General features: G+C 30.0%; 2 protein-coding genes across 4 annotated transcripts in view; one reads left to right on the forward strand and one right to left on the reverse strand.

Annotated features, from left to right (window-relative positions):
• LOC139504980 (solute carrier family 2, facilitated glucose transporter member 10-like) overlaps window positions 1-13,219 on the reverse strand; it is a 32,615-nt gene that overhangs the window by 16,164 nt on the left and 3,232 nt on the right. For 2 of the 3 annotated variants that reach the window (XM_071294855.1, XM_071294867.1), the window contains exons 1-2: window positions 3,536-3,755; window positions 2,511-2,729 (exon numbers count right to left, since the gene is read on the reverse strand). In XM_071294855.1, coding sequence (XP_071150956.1) covers window positions 2,511-2,729; window positions 3,536-3,560 — 244 coding nt within the window. In that variant the 5' untranslated portion in view covers window positions 3,561-3,755. Of the gene's footprint in view, window positions 1-2,510; window positions 2,730-3,535; window positions 3,756-12,742; window positions 12,810-13,219 lie in introns of those variants that run through there. The other variant, XM_071294863.1, reaches the window with a different exon arrangement.
• Window positions 6,229-10,010, forward strand: LOC139504973 (uncharacterized). Its single transcript, XM_071294846.1, has 2 exons — window positions 6,229-7,788; window positions 7,823-10,010. The coding sequence occupies exons 1-2, from the start codon at window positions 6,585-6,587 to the stop codon at window positions 9,784-9,786; spliced, it is 3,168 nt and encodes a 1,055-aa protein (XP_071150947.1). The 5' UTR covers window positions 6,229-6,584; the 3' UTR covers window positions 9,787-10,010.

A 13,219-nucleotide genomic window follows, 5' to 3' on the forward strand; every position in this document is an offset into this window, starting at 1 on the left:
ACAGCACCAGATATAATACCTGTTAAATATAAACAGTAATATAGCACCAGATATAATACCTGTTAAATATAAACAGCACCAGATATAATACCTGTTAAATATAAACAGCACCAGATATAATACCTGTTAAATATAAACAGTAATATAGCACCAGATATAATACCTGTTAAATATAAACAGTAATATAGCACCAGATATAATACCTGTAAAATATAAACAGTAATATAGTACCAGATATAATACCTGTAAAATATAAACAGCACCAGGTATAATACCTGTTAAATATAAACAGCACCAGATATAATACCTGTAAAATATAAACAGCACCAGATATAATACCTGTTAAATATAAACAGCACCAGATATAATACCTGTAAAATATAAACAGCACCAGATATAATACCTGTAAAATATAAACAGTAATATAGCACCAGATATAATACTTGTAAAATATAAACACAGTGGAAATTCATCTTTAATGGAAATATTTGTCACACTCTATCTATATAAGGAAAAGTAGTTCTTCAAGAAGTTCTATTAAAAAAAATTCTTGAGTATCATGCTTATGAACATTTTCAAATATTTTCTTGGTATTTACAAATGATCTGAATGTTTTATCCTATAGAAAGATATACTTTGGACATATTTACATTCTCAAAATATTCTCCAATTGCCAAAACCACAATCCTGTTCTTTTTTCCTCGAATGTTACATCGTGGAATGAATAATATCTGCAAATGTCACATGTAGCTTATATCTGCTTACAGAGCATCTGAGATCATCCCCCTTGTTTTTGGAGGGGAGTTTTGTGTTGCTTGATCTAAGATTTCTATGTGTGTTTTATGGAGGGGAGTTTGTGTTGCTTGATCTAAGATTTCTATGTGTGTTTTATGGAGGGGAGTTTGTGTTGCTTGATCTAAGATTTCTATGTGTGTTTTATGGAGGGGAGTTTGTGTTGCTTGATCTAAGATTTCTATGTGTGTTTTATGGAGGGGAGTTTGTGTTGCTTGATCTAAGATTTCTATGTGTGTTTTATGGAGGGGAGTTTTGTGTTGCTTGATCTAAGATTTCTATGTGTGTTTTATGGAGGGGAGTTTGTGTTGCTTGATCTAAGATTTCTATGTGTGTTTTATGGAGGGGAGTTTTGTGTTGCTTGATCTAAGATTTCTATGTGTGTTTTATGGAGGGGAGTTTGTGTTGCTTGATCTAAGATTTCTATGTGTGTTTTATGGAGGGGAGTTTGTGTTGCTTGATCTAAGATTTCTATGTGTGTTTTATGGAGGGGAGTTTTGTGTTGCTTGATCTAAGATTTCTATGTGTGTTTTATGGAGGGGAGTTTGTGTTGCTTGATCTAAGATTTCTATGTGTGTTTTATGGAGGGGAGTTTGTGTTGCTTGATCTAAGATTTCTATGTGTGTTTTATGGAGGGGAGTTTTGTGTTGCTTGATCTAAGATTTCTATGTGTGTTTTATGGAGGGGAGTTTGTGTTGCTTGATCTAAGATTTCTATGTGTGTTTTATGGAGGGGAGTTTGTGTTGCTTGATCTAAGATTTCTATGTGTGTTTTATGGAGGGGAGTTTTGTGTTGCTTGATCTAAGATTTCTATGTGTGTTTTATGGAGGGGAGTTTGTGTTGCTTGATCTAAGATTTCTATGTGTGTTTTATGGAGGGGAGTTTGTGTTGCTTGATCTAAGATTTCTATGTGTGTTTTATGGAGGGGAGTTTTGTGTTGCTTGATCTAAGATTTCTATGTGTGTTTTATGGAGGGGAGTTTGTGTTGCTTGATCTAAGATTTCTATGTGTGTTTTATGGAGGGGAGTTTTGTGTTGCTTGATCTAAGATTTCTATGTGTGTTTTATGGAGGGGAGTTTGTGTTGCTTGATCTAAGATTTCTATGTGTGTTTTATGGAGGGGAGTTTGTGTTGCTTGATCTAAGATTTCTATGTGTGTTTTATGGAGGGGAATTTTGTGTTGCTTGATCTAAGATTTCTATGTGTGTTTTATGGAGGGGAGTTTGTGTTGCTTGATCTAAGATTTCTATGTGTGTTTTATGGAGGGGAGTTTGTGTTGCTTGATCTAAGATTTCTATGTGTGTTTTATGGAGGGGAGTTTTGTGTTGCTTGATCTAAGATTTCTATGTGTGTTTTATGGAGGGGAGTTTGTGTTGCTTGATCTAAGATTTCTATGTGTGTTTTATGGAGGGGAGTTTTGTGTTGCTTGATCTAAGATTTCTATGTGTGTTTTATGGAGGGGAGTTTGTGTTGCTTGATCTAAGATTTCTATGTGTGTTTTATGGAGGGGAGTTTTGTGTTGCTTGATCTAAGATTTCTATGTGTGTTTTATGGAGGGGAGTTTGTGTTGCTTGATCTAAGATTTCTATGTGTGTTTTATGGAGGGGAGTTTTGTGTTGCTTGATCTAAGATTTCTATGTGTGTTTCGTGGGTTGTTGTTTGCCTTTTCTATAATTAATTGGACAAACAAATAATAATCTTGTCAAAATGTTAATATACCTATATCATATCCAAACAGTATTCCACCAAGTGATGCCATAACAGAGGCAGCCAGGACATACAGTGATCCACATGGTGACCTTGACTTCCTGTGATCCACGATAAGTTTTGTGCGAGGTGATGTCTCCATGTGTACTGGCGAGTAATGAAAGGGAGATTCATCGCTGTCTGAACTTTTACTGTCATGGTGTTGTAAACAGTACTCTGACAACAATAACTCTGAAATATTCAAGATATAAGGTGGATTAAAATCAAAGGTTCCTTCATTTTGATATGTATTGAAATAATTTCATTGCGAAAACTGTTTTAAAAATATTAGTGACATGCAGCAAAGATAAATACAATATTAACAATACCAATTTTTTTCCACCAGGTGCACATTTCCACAAAAAATTGTCTCTTCCTTGGTGATCAAGGCCAAATTATTTTCAAAATCAAACGCTTCTTAAATAGAATGAAGACATGTACCGGTATGTTTAACCATTGAACACATTTTATTAATTTTATTAAACATAAATTATTTTTTGTTTATTTGACTTTAAGTAGTAATTTCTATTCATTAACAAATTATTATTAAACAGATATCATAAAGTAACATCTGTGTGTTGAATAAGGAAATTCAATAATTCAATATTTAAGTACAGATCATTGTCTTATATATTAGTACTGATTATTTTCTATACTTGCACATGCAAACCAGCCCAGGCATCACTAAATATATATGATAAAACTAATTACTCTAATTAACTCTAATTGTTTATCAACTGAATGCAATATTATTTATGAAAGACAAAAAAAAATTATTTGTTGAAATCTTTACATATTTTATGCCTAATTATAGCGCCTATCATTTCTTCTCTATTAGAGACAGCATTTGTGTTAAACATGTCTAAATTATCAAATTGTACCAGTATTTCTTTACAAACAAAATGTTTCACCATGCGCAATTTACAAAAGACTTCAATTATGCAATTTTTACGTTAATTAATTAAACTTTGAAAATGTATGTAACATAAGTTCTATACCTTCCTCAAACTCTTTGTCCTTCATTGTCGTTCAGATATTATCACAGTGAAATTATTCATTATCATTTTTACAGATCTCCTAAATAGATCGTAAACGTGGGAAACAAATTACAGGTATAAGGCTGATCACATTTCATCATCAAGTTTGTTTCCATTGTATTTTATCACAATTTTTGTCATCTTTAAAAACAAGTTTTAGTACCAATTTACACTTGTCAAATGAATATCTCCTATCTACTACCGGTTTTACTTTCAATATATTTTCCCCTCTGATTTAATTTTGGTCTTTATCTTTATTAAACATGATCTAAATGTAAATAGAGTAAAATCAATAAGAACCAACAAATAAATCATTCAGGTAAAATTTGGACGAAAAGAATGTTTTATTAGAAAGCTGATATTTTCATAAAGGAAACTTAATCTGACTTAATTCTTCATTGGATACTTCAAGATTCACATGCAATCTAAACCTGTCATACATAAAATTATTCACTTTAATTCATATGAATTGATGTGATATAAAAAAAAGAAGATGTGGTATGATTGCCAATAAGACAACTCTCCACAAGAGACCAAGAGATGCATGCATTATTATCTAGCTAACAACATTTTCCTTTATAGGAGGTGTTTTCAAAAATATTGTTTCATCAACAGAATACATAATTATTCAAACTGTCATATTGTGCATTATCCCCTGTAGATAAAACTTAAAACTGTAGTTTTAATATGATTATAAAATAACCCAATAGGGCAAGATTTATCTTTTAACTTTTTTCTACACAGGAAATATGTTGATACATACATGTATAGAATATGAAGTTATGTGACTGCATTTATATGATGCTTTAGAAAATTGTCCTTTATGTTGACTACTAAATGTCTGAGATATAGTCCAGTCAAACTAAGTTTGAACCTCAAACTAATTGCAACAGATTTTTTTTTAGTTCTAATCTATAGCATTAAGTCCCAAATATACACAGAAAAAATGTCCCTTAAAATCTAACTTGAGGAAAACTCAAATTTTGCATTTTTAATTTCTTATGGAAATTAACATTTGAAAGGGAGATAACTTCGCAGAAATTAGTCCTTTTTTGTCAGTTTTTGGTTGATTTTCTTAAAATTCATGTAAAATATGATACTTTGATGGGGTTATAAGTTCGTATTTCACTAAATTATATAATCTTCTGCTCATGAAATGTACAAAACTGAAGTGTTATGGTAATTTTAATTTTTTTTGCACATTTTTCATTTAAAAAATTGCAAATTCTTGGCTTTGTGACCATTTTGAAATAAACAGCTGCGCCATGAGCGCATGATACGCCCGACGTCTTATGTGGAAGTCTTATGCAATAATCATAAAGAGTTTATGAGAAAGTTTTAAGCAATAACCATATATTGTTTTAGAGACACGGCGGGACATGTGAAACCCCCAACCCTGTTTTTTTTTTACAAAAACTAAATATTACCAAAATAAAATTTTGAATCAAAACCAAAAAGTATACAGATCTTTAGATTAATAAAACAAAGAAGTGTGTAAAGTTTTAAGCAATAATCATAAATCGTTTTTGAAATACGGCACAACATGTAAAAAAAACCCTCCCCCTTTTTTACAAAATACTAATAACTCAAAAACGAAATTTTGAATCATCACCAAAAAGTATACAGATATTGAGATTAATATAACAAAGACGTGTAAAGTTTTAAGCAATAATCATAAATAGTTTTTGAGATATGGCGCGACATGTAAAAAAACCCTCCCCCTTTTTTACAAAATACTCAATAACTCAAAAATGAAATTTTGAATCATCACCAAAAAGTATACAGATATTGAGATTACTATAACTAAGAAGTGTTTAAAGTTTTAAGTCATAATCAAGAATCATTTTTGAGATACAGTGCGACATGTGAAAAAAACACCCCCCTGTTTTAGTTATAAAGTGCCGTAACTCAAAAAGTTTAAATCTTATTTTCACCAAAAAGTATACAGATCATTTGACCATCATAAGAAACAACTATATTAAGTTTCAGGAAATTTGGATAAGTCGTTCTCAAGTTACGGTACGACATGTTTACGCCGGACAGACGGACAGACCAACGGACAGACAGACAGACGGACGGACACCGGACATTTGTATACCATAATACGTCCCGTCAAAATTTTGACGGGCGTATAAAAATTATGTGAATATTTGGTATTGTTTAAATCTTTAAATTATATTTGTTCAGCATCTTCCTTGTTTAAAGAAACTTTAAACCACAAAAAGAAGAATATATGCTTAAATTTATTAGATTTATTCAATTTGAGATTATTTACCTTGACATGCAGAAAAATCTTAATAAATGGTCAACTTTTGAACTAATGAATTATGAAATCTAAGTTGTAGCTTGATAATAGATACGAAAACACCTTTAGAGTTGTTTGTTATTTCTGCCAAATATATACAAACATTTATATTAATATTGTATTGTATTATTAATTTGAATTTAGTTTTGAACTTAACATATCTGTTTGGGAATTTTTAATTTTTTGTTTGTGTGTTTATATTTCATATAACATCTTGTGAATTACACAAGGTTGATTTTATTTTTTTCTCCCAAATTACTTGAATATTTTAGTACACATTTTAACAACACTATTTCTTAACATTAAATAGAAGTAATGAATAAGCACAAGAATATTCTATTATCTAATTTATCTTTTTGTGTTTGGAATGTTGGGGGCTTAATTTCTAAATCCTACAATAAATTACATGACCCCTCATTTCTAAAACAGATCATTCATTATGATATTATACTATTGACAGAAACACATTTGGGATATAACACCCCTATTAGTGTTGAGGGATACAATTTTTTCCCAGTTTGTAGAGTACAGTCCTCTAATTCAAGATTTTATGGGGGCCTTGGTATACTAATAAAGAATATTATCCGTCCAGGCATAAACATTTTGCAAAATACCAGTAAAGATTATCAGTGGATTAAACTGAATAAGAACTTTTTTAATCTAACAAATGATATATATCTGTGTCTAGCCTATATAATTCCAAGTATGTCAAGTTATTTACATCAGTCTGATGATGATGTATTAGATAGTATTGAAAGGGATATGACATGCACTTATAAACAGTTAGGAGATATTATATTATGTGGTGATTTGAATGCTCGGTCAGGATCAGAGCCAGACTTTATACAAAATGATGTTTATGATACTCATTTACCTATATATAATGATTATGATTGTGATACTATTCAAGATGTAAGACATAGTTATGATAGTAAGGTTGATGTTAGAGGTAGACAGTTATTAGATTTATGTATATCTACAAAAATGAGAATTTTAAATGGAAGAGTATTGGGAGATTTGTATGGTAAATTTACATGCCATAAACCCACAGGATCTAGTGTTGTAGATTATGTTATTGTTTCAGAGGCACTTTTACCTAAAATTTTATCTTTCAAAATATCAGATTTCATCCCAAATTTTTCAGATTGTCATTGTAAGTTGTCTTTTGGAATTTTAGCAACTTATTCTTCACATTTATCTATTAATAAATTTAAAATGAATGCATTTCCAGGTGGTTATAAGTGGACAAAATCATCAACAAGTCAATTTCAAGATGCACTTTGCCACCCTGTTTGCAAATCTCTTTTAAATAATTTCATGAATCATGAATATGCCAATGAAGATTCAGAGAGAGCAGTTCCTGATTTTTTAAACATAATAAATGTTGCTGCTACAAAGGCAAATATTTTTCGCCATAAATCATCTAAAAAAAGAAAACCTAATTGTAAATGGTTTGATTCTGATTTAGGTGTAAAGAGGAAAATTCTAGTATCTAAAGGAGAATTATTGTCAAAATTTCCGTATGATCCTATTGTCAGAGGTTCATATTATAAATGCTACAGAGAGTATAATAAATTGCGTAAATATAAAATGCGCACATTTAAACAGTCCATCCTGAATAGCCTTGACAATTTAAGAGATTCTGATCCAAAACAATACTGGAAACTTATTAATTCTTTAAAGGAGTCTACAGATGATAGTAAAGGAAAGTCAGTAGAACCAGAAGTCTGGTTTAATCATTTTTCAGATTTGAATAAATCTCCTTCAATTAGTGAGACAAGAATTAAAGAAATTAACTCTAAAATAGAAAATATGGAAAAAAATAAAACTTTTTGTGAATTAGATTACAGATTCTCTACTAAAGAAATATTTGAATCAATATCTAAACTCAAAAGTGGTAAAGCCTCAGGTCTGGATGGTACTCAAAAGTGGTAAAGCCTCAGGTCTGGATGGTATACCTAACGAGATGCTAAAGGCAGGAAGTTTAGTTCTAAATCCTTTAATTCAGAAACTGTTTAATCATGTTTTTTCATCTGGTATTTATCCAATGCAATGGTCATCAGTCTATTTATCTGCTGTTTTTAAGTCTGGTGATCCAAGTAAACCAGATAATTATCGTCGCATTGCCATTAACTCTTGTGTTGGTAAATTGTTTAACTCTGTTTTGAATAACAGACTAGATAAATTTTTGGTAAAAGAATCAGTGATTAATCCATGTCAAATTGGATTTTCAAAAAAATGTAGACCATCTGATCATGTTTTTGTTTTAAAAACCATTATCGATAAATATATAAGTAAAAAGGGGGGTAAACTATTTGCCTGTTTTGTAGATTTTAAACAGGCTTTTGATAAAGTGATCCATGAGGGTATCAGATATAAGCTTTTAACAAACAATATTACTGGAAAGTTTTATTCTATCATTAAAGATATGTATAATAAAAGTGACCTCTGTGTTAAAATTGAAAATGAAATGACTCCATGTTTTAAATCATTTATAGGGGTTAGACAAGGTGATGTTTTAAGCCCAAATATTTTTAAAATATTTATCAATGATCTACCTGACAAGTTTTTATCTTGTCCTGATCCAGTAAATATTAATAACCATAGAGTAGATTGTCTTATGTATGCTGATGATGTAGTAATTTTTTCAGAAACACAGGAAGGCTTGCAAAAGAGAATTAATATGTTACATGAATATTGTTTAGAATGGTGTTTTGATGTAAATTTAAAAAAGACAAAAAGTATAATTTTTAACAAGCCAGGAAAATTTTTAAAATGCTGTTTACATTTTGGAGGTAAAGAGATTGAAAGTGCAAAATTATATAGATATCTTGGAATCACATTTACTCCTAGTGGTATATTTAAGCAGTGTAAAGATGAATTATACAACAAATCTTTAAAAGCTTGTTTTAAGCTACAGAGATGCTTGTCATCATCTAACCCTAGTATTGCCACTTTTTTACATCTTTATGATCATACAATTAAACCCATACTATTATATGGCAGTGAAATATGGGGAATGTTTAGAACGGATTCAGCTGCTTGTAAAAAAGATAATGATTATATATTGGAAAAAGTCTTTGGTCAGGATTCTTCTGAAAAAGCTCATACCAAATTTATGAAATATATTCTTGGTGTAAACAGAAAGTCAAGTAATATTGCTGTAATGTCAGAGCTTGGTAGATTTCCTATGTATTTTACTATAATTTTATCAATGTTAAAATATTGTCATAGACTGGAACAGTTGAAAGAAGGATTACTATTTGATGCATTTATATGTTGTAAACAGTTACATAGCTCTAATGTAAATACATGGTATTCTAGTATAGATTATATTCAGAGAGAGATTGAATTACCAAATTTTGACCAATCAATTGGTTCTTTATGTCAGTATGTTAAAAATAAACTATGTAAAAGTTATTTCACATTTTGGAATAAACTTAAGTATCAAACAATTAACTCCCAAAAAGGGAAGCTTGGTACTTATTTTTCTATAAAAAATTGTTTTAAAAAAGAAAAATATTTAGAATTGAAGGACTTCAAAAAAAGACAGTCAATTTGTAAATTAAGAATAAGTGCTCACTCTTTAAAAATTGAGACAGACAGATATTCAAAAAAGCATATAGAAAGATCTCAGCGTCTTTGTTCTAATTGCTCACTTAGTAAAGTTGAAGATGAGCTTCATTTCTTATTAGAATGCCCTCTTTATGATATTCAAAGGGACGATTTTTTTAAAGACATTTCTAACAATTGTTGTAATTTTACAAATTTAAATCAATCTTCTAAATTTGTATGGCTCTTGACCCAAGAAAATGTTACTCTTATGGAAAAACTGGGCTGTTATATTTGTGACTGTTTTGAATTAAGGAGATCAGGTATGAACACTGACACTAAGTCAAGTAAATAATTTGAGAATTAATACATATACATGTATAATGTAATTTTATTATTCTTTTATTCACAATATATACAATGTATGTGGTTTTTAGCTTGATTCTGACCAATGCTTATATTCCAAATATATATGTATATGCCTCTATTGTTGTTGTTACCAATTATGTAAATCAATTGTATCTGATTTTATGCCCTTTATGGGCCCTGTAATTTGGGAAATAAAAATATTCTATTCTATTCTATTCTATACTCTAAAGATAGCTAAAATATTTCTCCCTTTTTTGCAAAGTTGTCTCCCATATCAAAGCAAATTTCCATAGGAATTTTAAAATCATTATTTTTTAGTTTTCCTCAAGTTAAATATTTTGCAATTTTTATCTGTGTATATTTGGGGTATAATGCTAAAGATTTAAAAACTTAACAATCTTCTGTTGCAATTACTTCAAGGTTAGGGTCAATTTATGCTAGATTGACTGGACTAATACACATTCAATTATATATGGGGGTAATGTGACAACTAATTAAAAAGAAATTTCTTAAAATAGTCCATATGGCTATTACAAATCTTTATTTGGCATGAGAGGTGTGATTTAAATCTATGTCAACTAATAAGCTGCCAAATAAACTGGGTGAACTTTATAAAAATAAATATCAATGATAGACATTAGTGAACCTATGATAAACTTCTGTGTAAAGAAGTGAAGGTAATAATAGTGTCTCTGCTGGAGATTTAGCTGATTAATTTATTTTTTTTAAATAACAAAAGGCTGAAGTGTGCACAACATTAGTGGAACACTTTCTTTTTAACATCCATGGCCTGCCACAAATTTACCAGTTTTGTCTTGTAAAAATAGTAGCCCTGCAATATACAAAGAAACTTATTTGTTACTGTTCAAGATGATGAGTAGCTTAGTTAATTTTTTACTTAATTTAATAAAGACAAATTTTCTGATCTGGTCTAAGTGAAATCTATTTTGCTACAAAACTTATATGAAATTTATATTTTTTAAGTCTTTTAAAATACACTTACTGACTTCGAGGGTATACAAATTTCAGAAAAAAATTAAACTTTTTTTTCATTACACATTTTATTTATTACTTTATTAGTTGTTACTTTATCATATGGTGCAAAAATCATTAAAATAAATCAATTCGTTTTATATGCATATATCATTGAAAAAGCTCCAACTTATCTCCCTTTGGTGCAAAAATGCCATTTTTCGGCATTAAAATTGAAAAACCTTTTTTAACTCATTGGTGACCTATATTTTTTATTTTCATTTTCAAATAAGCTGTACTTAAACTAAACTATTGTAAAATTTGAGCAATTTCTGTAATTTAGTACTTTTTTTATTTCGATATTACCTCTATTTCTCCTATTTTTTTTAGTACAACAGAAAAAAAGTACCTTCACAAAAATGTATGCTTCTTTTGAAGGCAGATTGTGAGGGTAAGTGAACGGTGACCCCATTTTTTTTATTTTATTTTTCTATTAAGTATAAGATAAAGTTCATTTGTAGAAAAATATAGCGAAATCCTATATTAGGAAAATAAATTGATTTAGAGCCGCTTTAAATCCTTTCTTAAACTTACATAAAAATGTAAAATAAATAAGATGTGGTATGATTGCCAATGAGACAACTATCCACCAAAGCAATTATGGAGTGGACGTAAGTAATTATAGGTAACATGCACGGCCTGAAAAGTTCATGTGCATAATCAAGAGGGGAGACAACTCAAATAAAATAAAGTTTGTCAGGAATTGAACAAGCAGATTGTTGCTATCTTGTCAACCTGTACATGATTAACATCATAAAAAAAAACATTCAAAATTAAAATATCAAAACCATACCCAAAACAAAATGTACCAAGTTTCTATGGGCCATACATTTGTATAAGCCATAAAGGGAAGAGCTACCACCAGATGCATATCTTGTAAAGCAGATGTATATTATCAATAATTCTAATTAAATCTTAAAAGTAAATGAGGAACGTCATTACATACCAGTAAACCATACTAAAAATAGTAAACATTCTAAAATACATTTCATTGTTTGTAAAACATTAGTTCAAGTGACAATGGCATGTTCATATTTTATACAACTGAACTGGGTCCTTTTATTGAATACCAAAAAGGTATTGAAACTATACCTTTATTTTTTAATATACATGTATATAAAATTGTTCTGTTTATTGCACATTTCTCTTACATTATTTTTCTCTTATTGCACATTTCTCTTACATTATTTTTCTCTAAACGTTTTGTAGTTAATTGGAATCCACTGTATTTTATTGCTGTGTTAATAAGATTAATGCTGATTATGCAAAGATGTTCATGCCTAATTTCCTTAGTGTTCAATTATACACTGGAAAATTGTATTTTACAGTTGTAGGTTTTAACAAGAATGTGTCCAAAGTACACGGATGCCCCACTCCAACTATAATTTTCCATGTTCAATGGACCGTGAAATTGGGTAAAAAATCTAATTTGGCATTAAAATTATAAAGATCATATCATAGGGAACATGTGTACTAAGTTTCAAGTTGATTAGACTTCAACTTCATCAAAAACTACCTTGACCAAAAACTTTAACCTCAAACTCCCACTTTCATTTTCTATGTTCCATGGACCGTGAAATTGGGGTCAAAAGACTAATTTGGCTTTAAAATTAGAAAGATCATATCATAAGCAACAAGTTTACTAGGTTTCAAGTTGATTGGACTTCAGCTTCATCAAAAACTTTGACCTGAAGCGGGACAAACGGACAGACGGACGAACGAACAGATAGACGCACAGACCAGAAAACATAGTGATCCTCTAGCTACTATCTTAGGTGGGGCATAAAAACTGTACAAAAAGAAGTTTTGTTATTTTTCTCTAAATAACATCCTGAACATGTTAATGTGATTAATGGTTAGTCAGCATGTGAGTGCTCATCTTGTACCTGTCAATAGATTATCAAGCTTACCTTGCGACTCTTCTGCCATCCTTGATAGAGGTCAAGGACAACCTCTTTTTGTCCTATATCACATTGCCTAAAATATAAACATATTAAATTTATTAAACCCCGATGAAAAAATGAGATTTGGGGTATTAACCTAACAACTAAGCAAAAGGCATCTGTAGATTATGTTTGTGGCAGAAAATAAATTGCAACTGATTTTTATCTCTTTATTCTGAAATCTCCATCGTTTTTCAATTTAATATAGAATTTTTGTTCAGTGACCATGGCAACCAATTTTGTAACTTTACTATCCAAGTATTTGTGTCTTTAATAAATTTCTTGAAATTTTCATAGGGGTAGGATGTATACTAGTGCTCAATGCACTGTGTTTTGTGCATCTCAGAAGAAGTGGTGTATCAGTACAACATATGAATGAACTAAAAAATCAGTTGAAAAAAGCTTTTCTCATCACATAAGGGTTTCAATGGCACAAATTCAATT

Source organism: Mytilus edulis, chromosome 1 (assembly GCF_963676685.1).
Source record: "Mytilus edulis chromosome 1, xbMytEdul2.2, whole genome shotgun sequence".
Classification (NCBI taxonomy): Eukaryota; Metazoa; Mollusca; class Bivalvia; order Mytilida; family Mytilidae; genus Mytilus; species Mytilus edulis.